Genomic DNA, 18,882 nt, shown 5'->3' with positions numbered 1-18,882 from the left:
CAGCTTCCCAGTAATACAAAGTAAGGATATACTGCGATAGTTACTGTAATTGCTCATATCACCTTTTGTTTTTGCACAGAGCAACTATGCTTGCATTCTTCGTCTCTTGAGGAGCTGCACCTTTTCTCCAACACAAATATATTTAGCTCGTGCAGATGGAAGAGGGAGAACAGATTTCCTGTACTTAATAATTTCAGTGGGTATGCCACCTGCACCTGGGGCTTTACCATAAACAAGCTGATCAATGGTCTTTTCTACTTTGTCTACAGGTGGTTCGTGGTCAAGTGCTACCAGGGTTGAGGGGTTTCAAGTGCATCAAGAGGGAAGTCACAGCTCACATTTTAACAAGAGTAGAGTTCTTAGTAGTCAACCCATCCATTCATCTGCTTATTGTGGTTATGGATGACTTCACCTGTGGAGGATTGTAATGGGATGGTCTTCCTTGGAACAGGCCCAAAAGCTCTCCTGATGCGCCTGTGCGTTGCTTGCATGTCTCCTGGGTCAGCAGCTTTTTTGGCTACTTTCACACGGTTGTAGCCAATAATCATTTGCACACTGGCTCACTGTACATTTGACCTTTTGCTGGATCTCTCAAGATCCTAGCCTGCAAGTTGATGGCTAGGGTCACACCAGTCAAACCAGTCATTTGAGCTGCGATGCAAGGTACCACAGGAGTCAAAACAGTTCGATGGATGGCTCCTTTGAGCTGAACCCCTTTCTCCTCGGGAATATTTATATGACTTAAGACATATGATAGAGCCCCGGAGAGAGGTTTTTGTTTGTTTGTTTGTTTTAATGAATTGAGATGTCTCTTCAGCTTTGTCAGCTTATTTGTAGTAAGGAGAGTTTCTTGATCTTGTACAACTTCCTGGGATGCAGTTTGACTAATGCATACCAGTGAATGACCAGTATCACAGTCGGCACTCTGATAGGATTGCGTAATGGTTACATCACAGAAGTCTCTTGGGGAGGTGATAATTGGGTCAAACTGATGCCAGTGTCCAAATTGTGGGTGGAGCCAAGATACTTGGTTGAGGTTTCATGTTGAAGAAAGAATTGGTTATACATAGCTCATTGTGTCAACATAGTTCAAGCAAACATTGTCCATTTTCTTTTCTCTCTTTTTTTTTTTTTTTTTTTTTTGCCCACACCAATGGTGCCCAAATAGTGAGGCCAGTCAGCATGCTCAGTGACAACCCTTGCATTAAAGTTTCTGAGCAGGAGGATTTTTTATTAGGTGAAATATGATTGATTGCTTTTGCGGTGAGCTTAGTGTCTCAGTCCTTTGATTTGGATGAAGCAGTGAGAGTTGAAGCATATGCACCTACGAGTTTGACGGGACCAGAGGCAGCAGTGAGTTGAAGCGCCATTAATCTTCTGGAGCCTTTGCTTGGGGGTTCTTTTGCAAACAGCAGCTTATTTTGTACTGCAAAGTCAACACCACGCTGTCTGTTTTCTTTGGGCTGTTTCCCACACCAAAAAAGGTGTAGTTCTTTTCTTTTAGGCAGCCAGTGCCTGGTAGTCGGTCGGTTGTAGAGCGACGGTATCAACGTTCAGTCTCAGCAGTTCTGCCTCAATGACTGCAGCTTTGCGTGCATCGACAGTGACTTGGAGGTTGTCGGATATACCTGGGGTCACTCTGCACCTTCGAACTTCGAGTCTTTAGGATTGAAAGTTGGGTTTTTTTCCTTCCATTTTTTTGTAGTAGCTGGTGGTGCAGATAGCAGTCTGCTTTCTAGTTGACTCTCTAACCTCCAAGCACCCACTGAAGCATTAGATTGGCAGGAAAATACCTTTATTGGCTGGGAACTGCCCAGCTTGAGGTGGGCAGTAGTTTTCCAATGAGGTGCAATGACGACCCCTGGATCTATGCCAGTCGACCCATGGCTCGTAACCAATAACTTAACTCCTTTTGTTTCAACATGTTGGCAAAGGTGGAGTAACCTCTCTGGGACACACGAGTCTGGGCAGTTTCTGAGTGATCAAGAGTTGCCCGAGCATTGGAGTCACCCTTTCGACTTTGCCGATTTTAATCCACTGGAAAGGTAGAACCAATACTATGTGGAGCCAGGAAGGTTGTAGGAGCTGCTAGAAAGAAGACTGAATTAATTGCCTAACTGCCTTAGGGGCTCCACTCCAGACTTTGTCAGGGTTTACTCCCTTAGCCTTCTCTTCTCCCAAAGCAGTGGTTGTGGTTACTGTCAGCTTCATCCACCAGCTTTGCTGTTGGGAAATGTATCCTTTTCCACCACAGCTGCCATTGATGATCAAAGGACAGTTCTTAATGATGAGAGCTGCGCGCCGCCGCCGCGCCGCCCCCCCCCCCCCCCCCGGGTATTTTGTAAAGGGTTCTGAAACAATATTGTTCAAACCAGGCGAGATGGATGTAACATCTGTATAGGCAACTGATACCATGGGGCATATGGGGGGGGGTGTTTGTTTTCTTAAATTTAATATCTGCAAGGGGGTTATCAACATTTCCCCGTGAGTAAAAATGTTACCTGCTTACACTATTCCTAAGAATAGTGTCAAGGCTAATTGTGACAAACTCTTGGGCTTAACTCTTCAACACCCCACCCCTATCTCCCTTCCCCCACATGATTTGCCAACAATCCCGTTTTGGGCAATAATCTTGTCCTTTTGCACACCTCTTACACCTTGGCAGTGACTTAATAATCACTGTAGGTACTGTGTGCAGAGGTTAGGTATAGTTCAGTGAAACTCCCACTGAAACTGGTGAAACTCTAAGGGTGCAGACAGATGTAATACTCGAGCCATTCCAGGAATGTCACAGATTTGGAACTGGTTCATAATTGTCTCTGGACATAAGACAATTGGCTGGGACGTAGCTTAAGGAGTCCAAAGTCAAACCCTCCCCTTTTTAGGGATTGCACTGCTGTGGCAGCTCCAGCGGGGGTGGTCAAAAACCCAGACCATTGTACCTTCCCTGGAGGAGTGGAGGGGTTGCCAAGTGCTGGGAGGCTGCGTGGTTCCTTGTTTGTCACTCCCTGGGGGCTGTGTGCTCCAGGGGCTTCCCAAGATCTCTGCCGTGTGTCCAGCCCCGACTTGAATGTTGCACCATCCTCCCAGCTAGAGACCTGACGCTTTGGGATGCCGAGGAAAGGCACGCCACACAGCCCCTTGAAACCCATCTATGCTTCCCCCTTGGCCCAAATGAGCTTGGCCATCCAGCGCACAGATCTCTAGCAGGAAAGTGAACTTGACAGCGTGGCTTTCAAGGCAGATAATGAAAATCCCCAGAGACCTCAGGATGTCCTGGATCATGCAGCCCCACCAGGAACCACAAGAAGGGGGTCACACAGCCCCTCAACATCTGGCAAGGGTGGATCCACAAGGGTCACAGTGGTGCAGTTGCATTTTTCCGTTCCTTTTTTTTTTTGAGCAGTCTGTGATGGGAGAAGTCCAGTCCCTAAAGCAGATGAGAATCTCTCCCTTCCCCATTGTCCTCAGCAGCACTTCCCCTCTCCTCTCATCATCCCTCTTCCCAGCCTGCCAATGTTGCTGTTCCAGAGGTTGGGGGCATGCTTCAGAATTGCTCCTGCTTTGCTCTATCTGGGCTCAGCCAGGGACAGCAGCAGTAACAAGGGAGATGTGATTCATGTATAGTTTGGGGACTTTCAGGCCCTGCTTCTGCTCCCATAGTTTGCTTGGCCAGACAGGGTGGGGGGGAAGCTGGGAGCAGGGGTTTCATCAGTCTTCCAGAGGCATCCCCACCCCCACCTCTTCCCCTTTTTCCTCAAATCGTTGTTTGCATGCGTTTGGAGTAGAGGGGTGGGGATCAGGAGTGGTACAGTTTGGGATGACCAGGCATTGGGCACAGAATGATGTGTCCCCACATTGAGCTGGTTCATGGATGACCAGCTCAAAATAGCATTTGATCTTTTTTTTTTTTTTTTTCCCCTCAGTGTGCCTCTGAAATGTTCCAAGAAGATTAAGCCAGTTTTCAGTGGTTTATACATCTTGACCGGGGTGCTCAGCCCCTGGAGCAGTGTCATCCAGCGGGCAGGGCTCCCCATGGATCTGCGGGGATCCTTATAGGTTGTGGCTTTTTGCTAAATTAGGCATGCAGGGCAGTGTGGGGGCTGGGTGGGGGTGGCACAGGGCCCCTGAACCCGATCCTGGCTGGGTGGGGGCAGTGTGGAGCCCCTGAAGGCTAATCTCAGCCAGGTGGGGATAGTGTGGGTCCCCGTGCTGCTTCTGCCTGGCTGGTATCAGGCCCCAAGGTCCCATACTGCCTCTGCCTGGTGCCCGCACATTGGGAGTGACCCACGGGACCCTATGCTGCCCCTGCCCAGTTGGGATCAGGCATGGAAGTGTTTTACTTTCCAGGTTGCCGAATCTAGGCACCATATTCATGCAAACCTGGAATAGATGCTTCTCCAGAAGTATCCAGAAGCCTTTTTTGCTTTGGCACTCCAACATATTACAGCCACGAAGTACCTTATAACAAAACGGTGGTCTTTTTAGTTCCCAAAATAGCCCTAAAATTTGTGTCACTAAAAGAGACTGGAGAGACAAGGTCTCTACCAGTGTGAAGGCCCTTGGCAATGGTTAGTAATTAAGTATGTGAAATGTGCCCAGGTGATCCAAGGAAATGGACTTTGTCTTGCATTGGGACCCCCTGCTCCAGCAGTTCTTGCTAATCTGGCCTTGGGGAAGGTCATTTCCTGACCCAAGCATGGGGGTTAGATAGTACCTCAATCCTTAGCATGCAAGCAGTGTCCTTCAGGCAGGCGGAGCCTAAGAGGTTTTCAGTACCGTTAGGGGTATCGTGCTGTCCAGCCAATGCCTGGTGCTTAAAGAAGACTGGGGAGGAGGAGCAGGGGTGGGGACAAGACAGCCTAGAAACCAAGTAATGCATTCACAGGAGAGGAATTTCTTCTTGGTCCCCGCAGGCAATCAGCAGAAACCCTGAAGCGTGGAATTAATACAGCATAATTCCCAGTGAAGCACTGTAATATGGAGTGAATTGCCGCTACTCAATCATTAGTGCCTTTGTCCTTATTTAAGAGTTCCCTTTATTGGATGTGATAAAATGCAAATACCCAGCTTGTGAATGGGGTGGGGTGAGATGGGCACAAGTATGGGCTGTCTCTGTTCCAGCTGTTGCAAGTTGCCCCTTGCAAGTGATGGATTCATCACTACTCCTGCATCCTAACATCATGCTGAAGCTTAGCGTTGCTGCTAGAAAGACAGCTAGCTGTTCTCAGATTGAGACAAATTCCTTATATTGGGATGTTTATACAGGTGGAAATTAGGAGAGGGAGCTATATGGGAATCTTGCCTATTAATCCACTCATGGCATGAGCTATTTAGACCTATAGAGCAACTCTGTATACTTTAGAGCTATTGCTGTGTCTCTCTCCTTAAGAGACCAGGGTCGCTTTACTCTACAGTTAGGTGCGGTTTTATAATACTGTGGAATATAAAGTGCATTTGGCTAGTTCTTTCTATGTAACCAAATATCCCCGTCTGTGAAATCCACATGTCTTTAAACTTTTAAGATGATCCCTAGCAGGATTAAAGTCCTCCACGAGCAGGCAGAGATGAGCTATTCAGAAAAACAAGGTCATGCTGCATTTTTTTTTTTTTTTTTTTTTTTTTTTTTGGTAAGCACAGGAATCAACAAAGAGATGTTATATAACTTCTATTTATATCCTACTTGCTCACTAGCTGCAGGCATACAAGAGTAGCTGAGGAGGGAATTTAATGAGCTCTCAGGGCTTGCTCACCTTCCAGAGCTGGTAGGAGCCAGCTTGTTTTTGAAGTGCGTCAGCAAATGAAACTGGTGGTGGGTGGGTGGTTTGGGTAGGTGGACTGACTTGTTGCTATGGTTTTTCTTTAATTCCCCTGTCTCTCAAGATTTTACACTTTTTTTCTTTTTTTTTTCCCCCCCCCACCCTCTTTTTTTGGAGTCTGTAGACTTCCTTGTTTCTCACACCTACACATGGCACTCTGGCTATCTAAGGAAGTAGGAGACGTGTTCTTGCTTTTGCAAGGATTTAAGCACGTGACCCATCGTCTGCACGTGTGTGCAGGAGCAACTCAAGCAGGCGGCTGCATTGAAGCAGGTCAGGGCCCCGAGTCTCCCACACTCGGAGACCCATCTGCTCCCGCATTGCAGGAGTTTCAAATGGCAAAGCGAACCCTCACCTGCCTACCTGCAATTCAGCCGTGTTTTATTTGCATCTCCCCATCTCTGTTCGCTTCATTGTCTCTGTGCTGCTTTTTACCTGGGGGTCTCCTGTGAGTTAACTGCCAGCCCTAAATTGGAGACGAGCAGGGTGTAAAAAGCTGCCGCAGAGGAAGCTTGTCTAATACAAGGGCTCTTCCAGAAATGAGCGTCTTAGTGCTCCCACTTGATTTCATTTTATTGCTTGAGGGGGAAGAGCAGCGTTATTATGGGTCTGTTGCTAAGCAGCTGTGTCCCTCTCTCCAAGAGTCGTCTTAATCAGATTTGTTGTTAGGACAGTTTCCAGTTCAGAGTACAGCCCTGCAGGGTAGCATCAGCAACGCAAGTATTTGTGCGGTGGTGGAGGAAGACGTAGCAGGACATTCCCTCCGCACTTGCAGCAGTTAAAGGAAGCTTTACAGTTCACAATTGGCTAGTGAGATCGTTCTGATGATGTTCCTTATGGGTTTAATTCGGGCTGCAGAATGTATTCACTGTGTGACATGTTTCAGTGAACAAACTTTGTTACGTGGGTCTAATGGTATTATTGAAGCTATAGAATGATGGATTTTTTTTAATTTTTTTTGCAGAAATAAGTGCATAAGGGCTTAACAGAAAAGTCAGAAGTGCGCGTGTGTGTCTACTTGCATGCATGTGCCCTGGGGGTGGGGGAGGAAAAAAGGATAGAGTTGAATTTATTTTATGTGGAGAACCTGGTTAGCCCGAGCATAGACTGTTTCCCATTCTGCACTCACTGTTACCTTTGCAATTTGCCGGTTAAAATATGCAGCATGGCTGCTTGCATGCAGTCCAGCTCTGAACAGGACCCGGGCAAATGAGAAGCTTAGAAAACGCACCAAAGTTTTCAGTGATTCCTAGTGGTGGTCTGGCTGGATAACCAAGACAACATAACTTCCCTTTCAGTCATTTCTTTCTAACATCAGGGTGAAATAAAATACCCCTTGATTCGAGCACAGATGGGTAAGCTTTTTCCAGTACTGAAGGAACCCTCTTGGAAATATCCCTGCCTTGTCGTGTTCACATTTTCTTGTGACCCATCGTCCTTTTGATGGATGTCTGGTTTTATTTTATGAGCGGGGCAGGGCGTTTAACAGCAGTTTCAGTACAAGTCAGTGAACTTTTGACAGGGTTACCTTCTTTGAAAGAAGAAGAAAAAAATCCTGGATAGCTCTCTTCTTCAGATTCTTACCCTTCCTATTAGTGGGATCTCTCCAAGTTGATTTGAGATGGTCTTGGCAACAGTGCTTTGTGAAGCCCCAGAGGTATGGTCCAGGAAATGTTCTGGCCTCCTCATGCCAGAGGTGCTGCTTCATCTGGATGCCAGCCCCCATGCTTTCTGAAGGAAGGACGATCTGATTTCAGAAAGAAGAGTGAGGTTTGAACTGGCATACCTTGCATACAGTAGTTCTTAAATAGGTTTCGATTATACTTTTCACAACATGAGCGTGCAAACGGAGCATAATAATAAAGCCTGTAATTATCAAGTCTGGGAACAGAAGCCAAATGATCTGATGCAAGAAGCTCATGTTGGTTTTTCCTGGTTCTTGGTTCACAATATGAATGACTGAGTTTCAGGGCAGGTCTAGCTAACAGTTAACTGAATAGGTTAACAGGTTCCCAATAAAGGTGACAAATGTGTGCACACGCAGACATGAGCACAATCTGATAAGCCTTTGAAAGGCGAGAGCGAGACGCACAAGCTGCCTTCAGCTGGATCATGGCACTTGGTTTTTCTATTTGGCTCTCCTCTGGTAGTTCAATATATGGCACTTGGTAGTTAAACAAAGGAACTATGTGGAAGTTAGCGTAGTCTGTATTAACCTTCATCATGCTGAATGTAATTCATCATGCTCTAAAACAAGCATAGTGCTGCCGTCAGTAAGTTGAGAGCCTGCCCGTAATTCTGCCTCAGTCTACGAAGGGCAGATAGTCGGCTTTTAATGGTTAACTAACCCGTTTGCTACCCATTACTGCCTGAGACATTGAAGTATTTGTGCTATTACAGTTGGCCTGGCTCTGTGCTTCCACCTGTCAGGGCTTCATACATTTAGCTACCTGTCATTTTTGCCCTTAGCATTAAGGCTGTGCAAAGCTTCGGTCCCTGGCTCGATTCGGTGACCGAATTGCGGAATCGAATCGGAACCCTCCAAATAGATTTGGCCATAGACATGAGTTGAAATGTTTTTTGTACATTTTGGGCCGAAACAGAATTGAATGTGGCCTGTTTTGCACACCCCTAATTAGCATATGATAAACCTTTGGGATTCTGAGGTTGCACCTCAGATTGCAAATCTGAATGCACCTGAGATTGTCAAAGTTCCCATTGTTTTGCGGAAAGGGGAAGATGATATGGTGTGTTGGAAATTTTTTTTTTTTTTTTTACTAATAGTCTTTAGAGAGGAAGATGATATGCTGGACAGTGTCACAGAACTGGTGGGGTTGGAAAAAGTGCTCGAGGATTAGAGATGAGCCTCTGTAGCTGATCAGAAATGTTGGACATGTGACTATATTATACCATACAAGTACCTTCATGGAAAGAAAATGGCAGGAGGTGGAAGATATTCTTATGCAAAGGACAAAGACAACTCCACCAAAAAAGCCCAACTTCTCTTTCCTTACTCCCATCCCAGCCAGTTGTTTGAGGCTGAAGCTGGACAAATTCAACTAGAAAACTAGGCATGCATTTTTAATACTGAGGATATTAAGTGGATTCTTCACTACTTGATGTCTTGAAACCAAGGCTGGTTGGATGCCTTTTTGAAAGAAAGGCAGACGAGGTTCTTTGGGTAAACCTGATATATGAGTCGATCCTATAAAATATAATTGGAAAAATTCTTCTTTGCAAGCTTGTGGGTATAAAAGCCCTTAGTCAGACTGAGGAAGCATCTACAGTGGGCCTGTGCTCTTCCTGGGTAGAGTGAATAGTAAAGAAGATGGAGGCTGGTCTGCACATAAGAAAGCCAGTCAGTAAAGATGTAAATTGAGGAGCTGATGGGTGAGAGACGGGTTTGGGGGTGGGAGGGTGGAGAGAAATGGATGCAGCTAGTAAATAGTGGAGAGGTACCTGGGGAGTTGGATGTTAAGCAGGTTAATGTGTCACAAATTCAGTGTCTATATTTAATCCCTGACTTTGTATCCAGTAAACTTATGAAGTTTGTAGGCCCATCTGTGAAAGGTATTTTCTAAATTCCTTTTGAGGATTAGAACTGAGAGATTGGGGAGAGAGTGGTTTCGCTGTGAAACCACTGGGTAGCTCATGGATTTCCAGTGTGCGTTGGTTCTGGTGCGCAGTTGTTGTTTGGGCTCTCCTACGTATCTTCCATCGTGGCATTTGGTGCACCGGATGAGATGCATTGCGTGTCTGGTGGTGCCACTGTAAAGTGCAAGAATGCTGACGGCTCTGTTGTGGGGTGTAGTAGTTGTGGGGGTGGTGGAGATGTGTTGTCAGGCTTTACGTTTCTTGTCATGGCATGGTTTGGATTCATTTGATGTGTTTTGGGCCGTAGGAGGCTTGCTTCTGGTGATGAGGTTAGCCAGGTTTGGTGCTTGTTTGAAGGCTAGGGTGGGTGGTTCTGGGAAGATCTCTTTAAGAATTGGGTCTTCTATTATGGGTTGAAATTCTGAGGATTTCCTGTATAGGTTCTAGGCAGGGGTGATGCGTCCTAACCAGTGGTGTGCGATTCATGGAGGGGGTTTCTTCTGTACCTCAGCAATTCTTCACATGGCATTGGGTGGCTCTTTCAAAAGTGTGATCTTGTTAAGTGGAATCCTTTTTTCAGATTTGTGAGGTGACGATCACGGGCGTTCACAGGACAAATTTGATGGTATCAGAGGGCTTGGCTGCATATTACAGCTTTCTTGGTTCTGTGCAGATATGTACATTGGTCCGTGGGTTCCTTGTATATCATAATCTGTATTTTACTATTCTGGATAGTGATCGGTATGTCGTCATTTTGGAAAAAATGTAAGGGCTTGTGATTTATGCGGGAGGGTCAGGCAAACTGATCTAATATAATTCTTTCTTCACTTTATTTATAAGTGAATTATTCTTCTTAGTACAGTAGTACCAAGAGCCTCATGTCATTCTTCCGTTGAGTTGCTTTGGTCTTGGCTCTAGACTTTTTTTTCCTCCAGAATCTTATTTTCTACCCACAACCACAATGAAGGTGTCAGAAAAAGATAATGGGCTAGTAAAACGTTCAGTAACTCTGTTCAGACCCGAGTAGAGCAAAGATGGGAGAAGGCTTCTTATTTGGTTTAGGAGTCTTCTGTTTTTGGTAGCCCATAGGAAAAAGCAATGAGGAATTCATTAATAGAAGTTTCAGTTTCTAGATTTACTGAAAACTTCCCTCTGGTGGTGTTTTTTTCCATAGGCTTCTTGCATTTGAGCTGGTTGTAAGGATCAGCCTGACCTCCATGAATAAGAATGGTTACTTGTGCTGGATTTGCCCTCCCTTTCTGTTCCCATTAAGTGAAAATAGCCACGTGCTAAGTGTCAAAATGTGGCGTGCTATAAAGATGGATGAAAGGTGTCACACCTTGTGTACTTTGCTGAGCAGTGATGCATGCGTGGGAACAGTCTGCTTTATAAATGCAGCTTTTTCCATGACTCCCCTACAGAAGCTTGTTAAATTGCACTGAGAAACAAGGAAAGGGTAGTGCTCTTCTCCTGGAGAATCTAAAGCCAGAAGTTTGTAAGTTCAGAGGCAGCCAGCGCAAATGCAGCTGAAAGCTAAACTTTGAAAGTCTGGTTGTGAATGGTTTGTGTGGGTGACTGCTGTTCCCCATTTGAAAACGCTTGTGGGAAACCCTCCCTTGTCCTTTTTTTTTACTGCAGTTGAAGATTTTGTGTTGTCATATGCATTTAGTGTATGAATGTGTTGGGGCATTTTTCCATTCTGTGGCTGTAGCAATTGATTATGATTACGCTACCTCTGTTCTGGTGTTGGACAGAAATCTCGATTTGCTTTAACTGGCTGGCAGTGTGTCACTGTGCTTTGAGATGTTGCATTTCGTTGAGGTTTTGAAGCTGCGAGCACTGAAGTCAGCGTGGATGAAACAAACCTTGTGACCTCCTATCATGTGATATTTCTTGTTTCATGGCAAAAGACTGTTATCAAACAGTATTTCATCTCGTGTTAAAATTTATGTTAGCGGACAACATGTAGGTTTGGTAACAGACCCAGTCCTCATGACTGAATGCGTCCTTGCAGTCTGCTCCGTGTAAATATTTTATTAGCAAAGTACTTCCCCCGCTGCTGAAGTTGTGGGGATGCCGTGCAACAGACTTAAACAGCAAATAAACTTCAACAAATATTTGTGGTTCTTATTTCAAATTTGGGGAGTCAATCCGGAAACGGGGGCAGAGAGGGAAGAAAACGTGTATAGGGCAGCTACCCTATTTTATTGGCCAAGACAAGGGGAGGTTTCTTCTGTACAGAGACATGGATTGACTGGGATGCTGCTGAGGCATACCAGGGAACGGTTTCCAAAGGCCGACTTGCCCGTCTCGACAGTTTTTAGAAGGGTTCAGCACCTGAGTGCTAAATGCTGCAAGACGATAGATGTATAACCCCATGTGGAGGGGCCTAGAAGGCGGGAAGAAATGCAGGTACCAGCAGGCTCCTGGAGGAAATTTTTCATGTGTCTACACTGAAGACGTGGAAAAGCAGAAGTCGGCTGGTGCAGCTGTGGTTTGATAGTAACTGGTGTAAGGCAGAGGCTGGGGGCAACATGAACACAGAAGTTCATAGCAGGGAGCAAACAGCGGGGCAGGTTCGAACTACCCAGATAGTCGTTCACGCATCTCACTTGCGCATACGTGAGTCATTCCTATGTAAACTTTTAAAGGTGCAAATGCCAAAGGAGCATCTGGGCTCCGCATTTTGTGGTGGTGTAATATGCTGCCTTGGAGTCCTGTTCTGTTTTTAATGATCAGGTTCAACCCGTCCAGTTCTATCCTGTGGGGCAAGCCCTTGTTGCTGGTAACGGTCCTGGTTTGCGTGTCCCGTGATTTGAATCCCTCTACTGGACGAAACAAAGGAAGGAGGCTGGCCCAGAGTCTGTGGACTGAATCCTGCCTTTGTTTTTCACCTGTTTTTCTGCTGTGGTCAAAACAAAGGCTTTTCTCTGACTTAAACCTTCCATTCGAGTTGGTCCGTTAAGCCCCAGTCTATCTACAAGGAGGCAGTACAGAGTCGGGGGGGGGGGGGACCACTGTAGGCTAGGAACTAGTTTGGGCGTTGCCCTATGCTAGAAAGGCGACTTCTCTTCAAATACCTGATTGCAGAAGGGATGGAGATGGTCTTTTTTTTCGGCGGCCAGAGGTGACGGGACTAGGAGCAGTGGCAGCAGAGCAAATTTAGGCCAGAAATTCAGAGACGCTTTATGACTAAGGATAGTCTAGCATTGGAATAGGCCACATAGAGAAACTGTAGAATCTCCATCCTTGGAGACTTTTCAAGGGCAGGTTGAATAGACGTTGTCTGGGGCAGTTTAATCGGAGATAATCCTGCCTTGAGCAGGGGGCTGGATTAGATGACCTTGTGAGGTGATCTCTTCCAAGTTATGCAACGTGAGCTCTGCTCTTGGGCTCCCGGTGACTTGCCTATATGCCCCTTTTATTTTGACAAGAGTGAATGCCCGTTTTGGACAAAGCCACTGGTGCTTTTAGGATCAAGTAGAAATGTATTAGCTCTTACACCACCCAGCATTAACCTGACTGCGTCTGCCTCGTCAGCAGTCAGGATCCTGGTCACAAGACGTTTTTATGTTCAGGTCAAAATCCCAAAGCTTTTTCGGAATGACACCTCCATCTTATGGTGGTGTCCCAATTTGTTCCCCCCCTTCATAATAAAGTATGTTTCTAACATAAATCTAAGATGGTATCTGTAAATAAGCCTCTCTCTGTCTTATAATTATCACCTACAACTACCTGCTCAACCACAACTTACAAGATCACACCTCTTAAAATACAGTATCTTGGTAGCTGGCATGTGGTTGATTCATATGTGTGAAGGTGTTAGGTATTCTGACCTAAATTGAAACCATCACTTTGTGACAGCCATTGAATACAGGCACGGTACACGCAGAAAATGCTTTACTGGAAATGTTCTTTTTACTAGGTTGTTTTTTGTTTTTTTTTCCTTTGAAGTGCGATGGAAAAGTCTGCCGTAGAGCTTGAAAAGACAACAGTCAAATCTGTTAGCAAATAACAATTACTCATATACATGGTATTTCTTTAGGGCCGTTCGTGCAGAAGTTTTTGTGTGCGTGTGTGTGTGCGGGGGGGGGTGGTTTGTTTTTGTTTTCCTTCACCACCGGTTTCATCGAAGGAAGGCTTTTCTGAAGTGAAGGATCTTTATATCTGTGATCAGCTGACATTAGACACTAGCCCGAGAAGCCGAAACTCCTTATTACTCAAAGAACAACTTTGGCGGCAACGCGCTTTCTGTCTAGAGCTGATGCTTTGTTTGATTAGTTAGAAAACATTATTAGTTGCGTGTGAGGGCCTGGTTCTTGCTTACTGTCGCTAGCAGGAAAGTAGCGTGTTCCAGCTACCTGTTGTCCTTTTAAAATTTACGGACGGCTAGTAAAATGGGAGTCCCTGCTTTGAGAAGTCAGGCCATGTCCAGAAGGCCGAAAACACGTTGGCGAGGAGGTTGAGTTCATTGTTTTGAATGAATAGATCCTGTCAAGCGGTTCTGGTCAGTCCAAAATAACCAGTTTAAAATGAACAATACATTTAATTTGCTTTTAATCTTGTTTTAATTAAATAACAGCCACCTCATTTAAACAAACAGATGTGTTGGACAAGGGGAAATCCCTTTTACAGTCTCGTAACTTCACATTCAAATAATTGATTTTTGGGTCAGAGATAATTCTGCAGATCGCGTTAAGTGACGTGCACTCAAATAATGGACTCGCATGTAGCCTAATATGCTGAGAAATTATTTTCGGAGAGTTGGTAGTTCTCGTCTGCTCCACAAAGCCTCAAAGCAAGTTGCGTGCTTAGCACAAGGCTCACTTCACCTGGAACTAGATGCTGGGAATATGGTTACTGCTCGTGTCACTCCTGTCTCATCATTTTTACCTTCCTTGTTTTTTCATGCTACCAAGGGTCCGGGTTATATTGGCACACAAGTGTTTTTTGTCGCCTTCTCCCCACCCCCAGTCATAGATTCGTAGATGTTAGGTGCTCTTGAGATCATCAGGCCCAGCTCCCCTGCTCTTGGGCAGGAAAGGCTGCTGCGCTCAAATAACCCCAGGGAGGTGAGCGTCCTGACGGTGTTTTTCTTTAAGCTGTCCAAACATAGAAGGACATCCCGTCCTATATTTGCATCATTTACAAATTCCACAAACACGTTGAACATTTTGTTGATGATCTGGCAGAGAGGTGGTTAAGTACGATGGCACCTAAAATCAGTTCCAAGGTTACTTCATTTCTGTATGGTACTTCTCCAGCTGACTGTGTTGACGGTTGCTTCTTGCCAGTTATTCAGCCTACAGCACTGTGCTAATAGTTCTGCAACTTGCCTTGCCCTGCCCCTACCCCTGTCCTAATACCATCAACATCTGCTGGTAGCAACAGGTTGATGGGCTGGCCCTGGCTTTCTCTAATGTCTGCTGCTCTTCTAGGAAATGTCGTCTGAATGCATAGCGGGGAAAGTGTTCCCAGCGGTTATATTGCCGTCAGAAGCTCTTGCCCCAAATGGGTGCTGACTGCTTTTCAAACTAAAACTATCAAAGCTGATTTAGCTGTTGAGGTGCATAGTGCTGCCTCCCCGGTAGACCAGCAGTTGTTTGATAGATCTGTAATAGCTCAGCGTAAAATCTGCCTCCTAAAATTTTTCTAAGATTTTTTTTTTTTCCCCCCAACTATTTTAAATTACTTTTACTCCGTTTCTCCTCTGCCAACTAATTCCTGCTGGCTAGAAGTAATTAAGGTTTCTTGGCTCGGTAGAGGCTGCCCAAATTTCATGGGGTCTCATGTAGATATTGACTAAGTGTTTTGAATAGTAGCACTCCCACTCTTCCTTGGTAATCAAAGCAGCGACTTTATTAGTGTTTGAAAGTCACTCTGGTGGTGTTCCCACCAGAACTGCTGGGGACTGATCAAAGGCAGGCACGCCAGAGGTGGCCTTGTGTAGTCTGCGTCTCAGAAAAGCACGCAGGATATATTGCTATTCCCACTTTTTTTTAAATTTGTTTTTTCAATAAATCAGACTTCATGCCTATTTATCACGGGAAGCTGTTGGATCATGAGCCACTGCAGAATGCTAACTAATTTCATAATACTCTGCATAAGGTGACCCACTTACAAGTTCATCCTTAAGTTGTGTTTAAGTCTGGCCTTGATTTATGTACTAGCATATTGGTTTCATCAGGAATTGTCTGATCCCTCACTGCGTTGGCTCCTGGTGACCCGTACATGATTTGTATTCTCCTCAGTGGTAAAAAGAACTTTCCGTCTCTGCACATGCATGGGCAGAAAAACATTAACAAAATATTTTTAAAACCACTTAATACTTGCAGCTTCTCTGCCACTTCTAAAGGTACACTGCTGCAGGAATTAAAATACAGAAGGGAAGGAGAATAAAAAGTCTTAAAAGCAAAATGAAAACGCAACAAAAGCCACTCCCGTATTTAAAAAACTGCCTTAAGTCTGTCCTGTGTGTGTACGTTAGGATCTGACATTCATGCTGAATATTGCATGCAGCGGAAGCCTGTGGTTGAGTAAGGAGACCAGAAAGGACCGCTTTTGTGTCTGCTGGTTCAAAAGAGGTACTCCAAATTATAGAAGATAAATCATTCCCTTGTGCGTACCTGGCAGTTGAGAGAAATATGCCGTCTATATAATGTAGGAGGCTCAGTGCGACTGTTAACAAGAGCTGCTTTGAAAAAGCAATAAGCATATTTGGAAATATTTGTAACTAAGCTAATGTAACTGAGACATTTGTTTGGACTCATTGACAAAGAGGATTTAGTCTTCATTTCTCTAGAGCCCTGTCTCTAGTGAAAGCTAACTGCGTTTTCAGTCTTTCAGTGTATATAATGCATCAGACGCAGAGGAAGGTGAAATAATCTCTCTGCTCAAGCCTCTGCATGACAATTTAGAATTGTTCCATTTGTTTTAATAGCATTCGTTCTTCTGCCGGCTCACGGAAGATAAGAAATCGGAGAAATTTTTTAAGGTTTTCTATGACCGCATGAAAGTGGCTCAGCAAGAAATCAAGGCTACCGTCACAGTCAACACGAGTGACTTGGGAAATAAAAAGAAAGATGAGGACACTGACAGAGATGTGCCAGTCAGGAAAAGAGGTCAATCTCAAATTCTTTCTGTTCTAACGTGACGCAAGGGTAAAGCACTGTATTTGTTCAACTCATTTCAATTGATGCAGTAATACTCTGGTCTCTGATCCCACAGAACAAAAGTTAAGATATCAGTGGTGTGCCCTGACATGGGATTTCCAGAGCAGCATCCCCTCTTCATCCATTTGTGAGATTGTACAATTGAAACGATGAAAAAGCATTTCTGAGACGAGGCTTCTCCACCATGTCTAGCCTGACAAGCTGCCTAAATCTGATTTGGTTGTAATGCCCTTGGACTGTAGGTCATGGTCAGTGCTTGTCTAACAATGACTGGAGGGAGATCTTCTGAGATAACGGGGCTTTTACTAAACTCCTAATAGTGTTGGCTGCCTGTGATCTGTTGCCTAACAGATTAACAATTAAGATGAAACACTTTACAGTGGCTTCTTCAAAAGTGTGAAGTGACACGATAGCCTTTCACATCACACTAAATGCTTACCAGAAGGGGTACAATGATGGTGAATAGCTGGCCGATTGTGTGAAACTTTTAAGGGGAGAGTTGCGATTTAGCTTTTTCGTGGTCCTTTTCCTTCAGATTACCAGGTGGAAGGTCTTTTATTGCATGTCTGTTCTCCTGTATTGTAGTGCGGGAACCTATGACCCAAATCACGGAGGAAGTCCGGGATCAGTTGCTCGAGGCCTCCACTGCTACGCGAAAGGCTTATAATACATACAGGAGGGAAGCTGATCCTGATGACCACTTTTCAATTGGGGATGGAGCGCAGTCTGCAGCAGACAAGAACAGAGATGAGCTGGAGATGAGTGCAGTCATTACAATAATGCAACCCATCCTCCGTTTCTTGCAGCTGCTCTGTGAAAACCACAATCGGGATCTACAGGTAACCTGGGTGGATGCGCATATTCTGTGAAGCGATTGCGACCGTATCCACCTTTCTACTTCAGTGCACGTTTTAAATGGTCAGCTGATTGTCTTTGATTTAGCAGATATGGGCACACGTTTCATTGAAGAGTGCTCCGTGGATTGCTTGGCAAAGGGGTGTTGAGGAGCGTATTGCCCAATGTCTTCCCTTAGGTGGGTCGGTCTGTCGTCCCAATCCAAGTGTTCACCGTGCCCTAGCATGAAAGAAATTAAGTTGAAAAAATGGACATTTCTTCAGATAAGTTTAAACTAGGTAATTGTATGAAGGAAACGGTGATTCTGGTTCCAGGTTTGTTGGTCACTTGTAAGAGGGGAGAGAGGAAGCGTATGAGGAAGATGCGTATGTGGGAAGCCAACCGGAAAATAGAGATCCAAATCCTCTTGGGTACTTCAGAGTGGGCTTAGCCTTCAGCATGTGACTAATCTCATTGACTTCCACACAGCTATTCCGGTGCTTAAAGTTGAGCGTGCGGTTGAGTAATTTGCTGGAGTGGCTCCGAAAATGTGTACATTAGTGATCTTATCTAGTGTGTGCCTCATAGGGAGATAAGATCCTTGCTTATAAATGGACTGTAATTAACTTTGACTCTTTGGCATTACTGCCACTTCCATGTTCCACAAACATAAGCGAGGAACTGGCGAGGGGAAGATGGTAGAATATGCTAAATGTCTTCATCGAGGAAGAATAATTGCCTTGATTGCTTATTGTTTTCTCTGTGCCAGAACTGTAAGACCCTGCCTGAGCACTTTTCAGATCTGGCAGATCAGTACCATTGAACATGAATGCCCTGCTACTGACAGTGTTTGAAATCGGATCTGGATGTTAGTATTTCTGCACTGTGAGCATGCTATCCATTAGCACTTTATAGTTCCAGCAGGTACTAGACCAGGGTTTTCCTTGTTTCCTTTGGCAAAATGGAGATCAAGTAGGTTCAGCATTTTCATGACTTGGTCAATGTTGGGGATAAGTAGGATGCCAATTTGATGGTGGTATTTCAGGCCACACGCACAGAATCCCTGTTGCGCTGTGGTGTTTGGCCAATCGCTGAAGATTACGGGAGTGAGATTGAGTATAGGCCAATGCAGAAACTTTGGACTGCAGCATGTATTCCCCTGAACAACTAATTCCATGACCAGCAGGTATTTGCTTTCTGCTGTGGGAAAGGAGATGAAATTAGAGGTGAGAGAAACCATTTTTCGTGTGTGTGTGTGTGTATTCCTGTCACACACAAAGCGCTTGCAGCAAGCTGGCTATAACCTACCCCTCTTGTTGTTGGCAGCTGGAGTATCAAGAACTTCACGTCTCTTCTGTTTTTACCCTAAATCAGATTTGAATTGCAAATTAGTGAGGAGCACTGGGTTAAGGTACTTGCAGCTAGACATCCAGCAGGTTTCTGCCAAACATTTGTATCAGTCT

General features: G+C 45.0%; 1 protein-coding gene across 2 annotated transcripts in view; it reads left to right on the top strand.

Annotated features, from left to right (window-relative positions):
* ITPR1 (inositol 1,4,5-trisphosphate receptor type 1) overlaps positions 1 to 18,882 on the top strand; it is a 227,450-nt gene that overhangs the window by 156,137 nt on the left and 52,431 nt on the right. For both annotated transcript variants that reach the window (XM_090022746.1, XM_090022745.1), the window contains 2 exons: positions 16,354 to 16,534; positions 17,171 to 17,424. In XM_090022746.1, coding sequence (XP_089878872.1) covers positions 16,354 to 16,534; positions 17,171 to 17,424 — 435 coding nt within the window. The remainder of the gene's footprint in view (positions 1 to 16,353; positions 16,535 to 17,170; positions 17,425 to 18,882) is intronic.

Source organism: Crocodylus siamensis, chromosome 11 (assembly GCF_052110815.1).
Source record: "Crocodylus siamensis isolate JL-2025a chromosome 11, ASM5211081v1, whole genome shotgun sequence".
Lineage (NCBI taxonomy): Eukaryota > Metazoa > Chordata > Crocodylia > Crocodylidae > Crocodylus > Crocodylus siamensis.
This window is presented reverse-complemented; position numbering and strand designations above follow the sequence as displayed.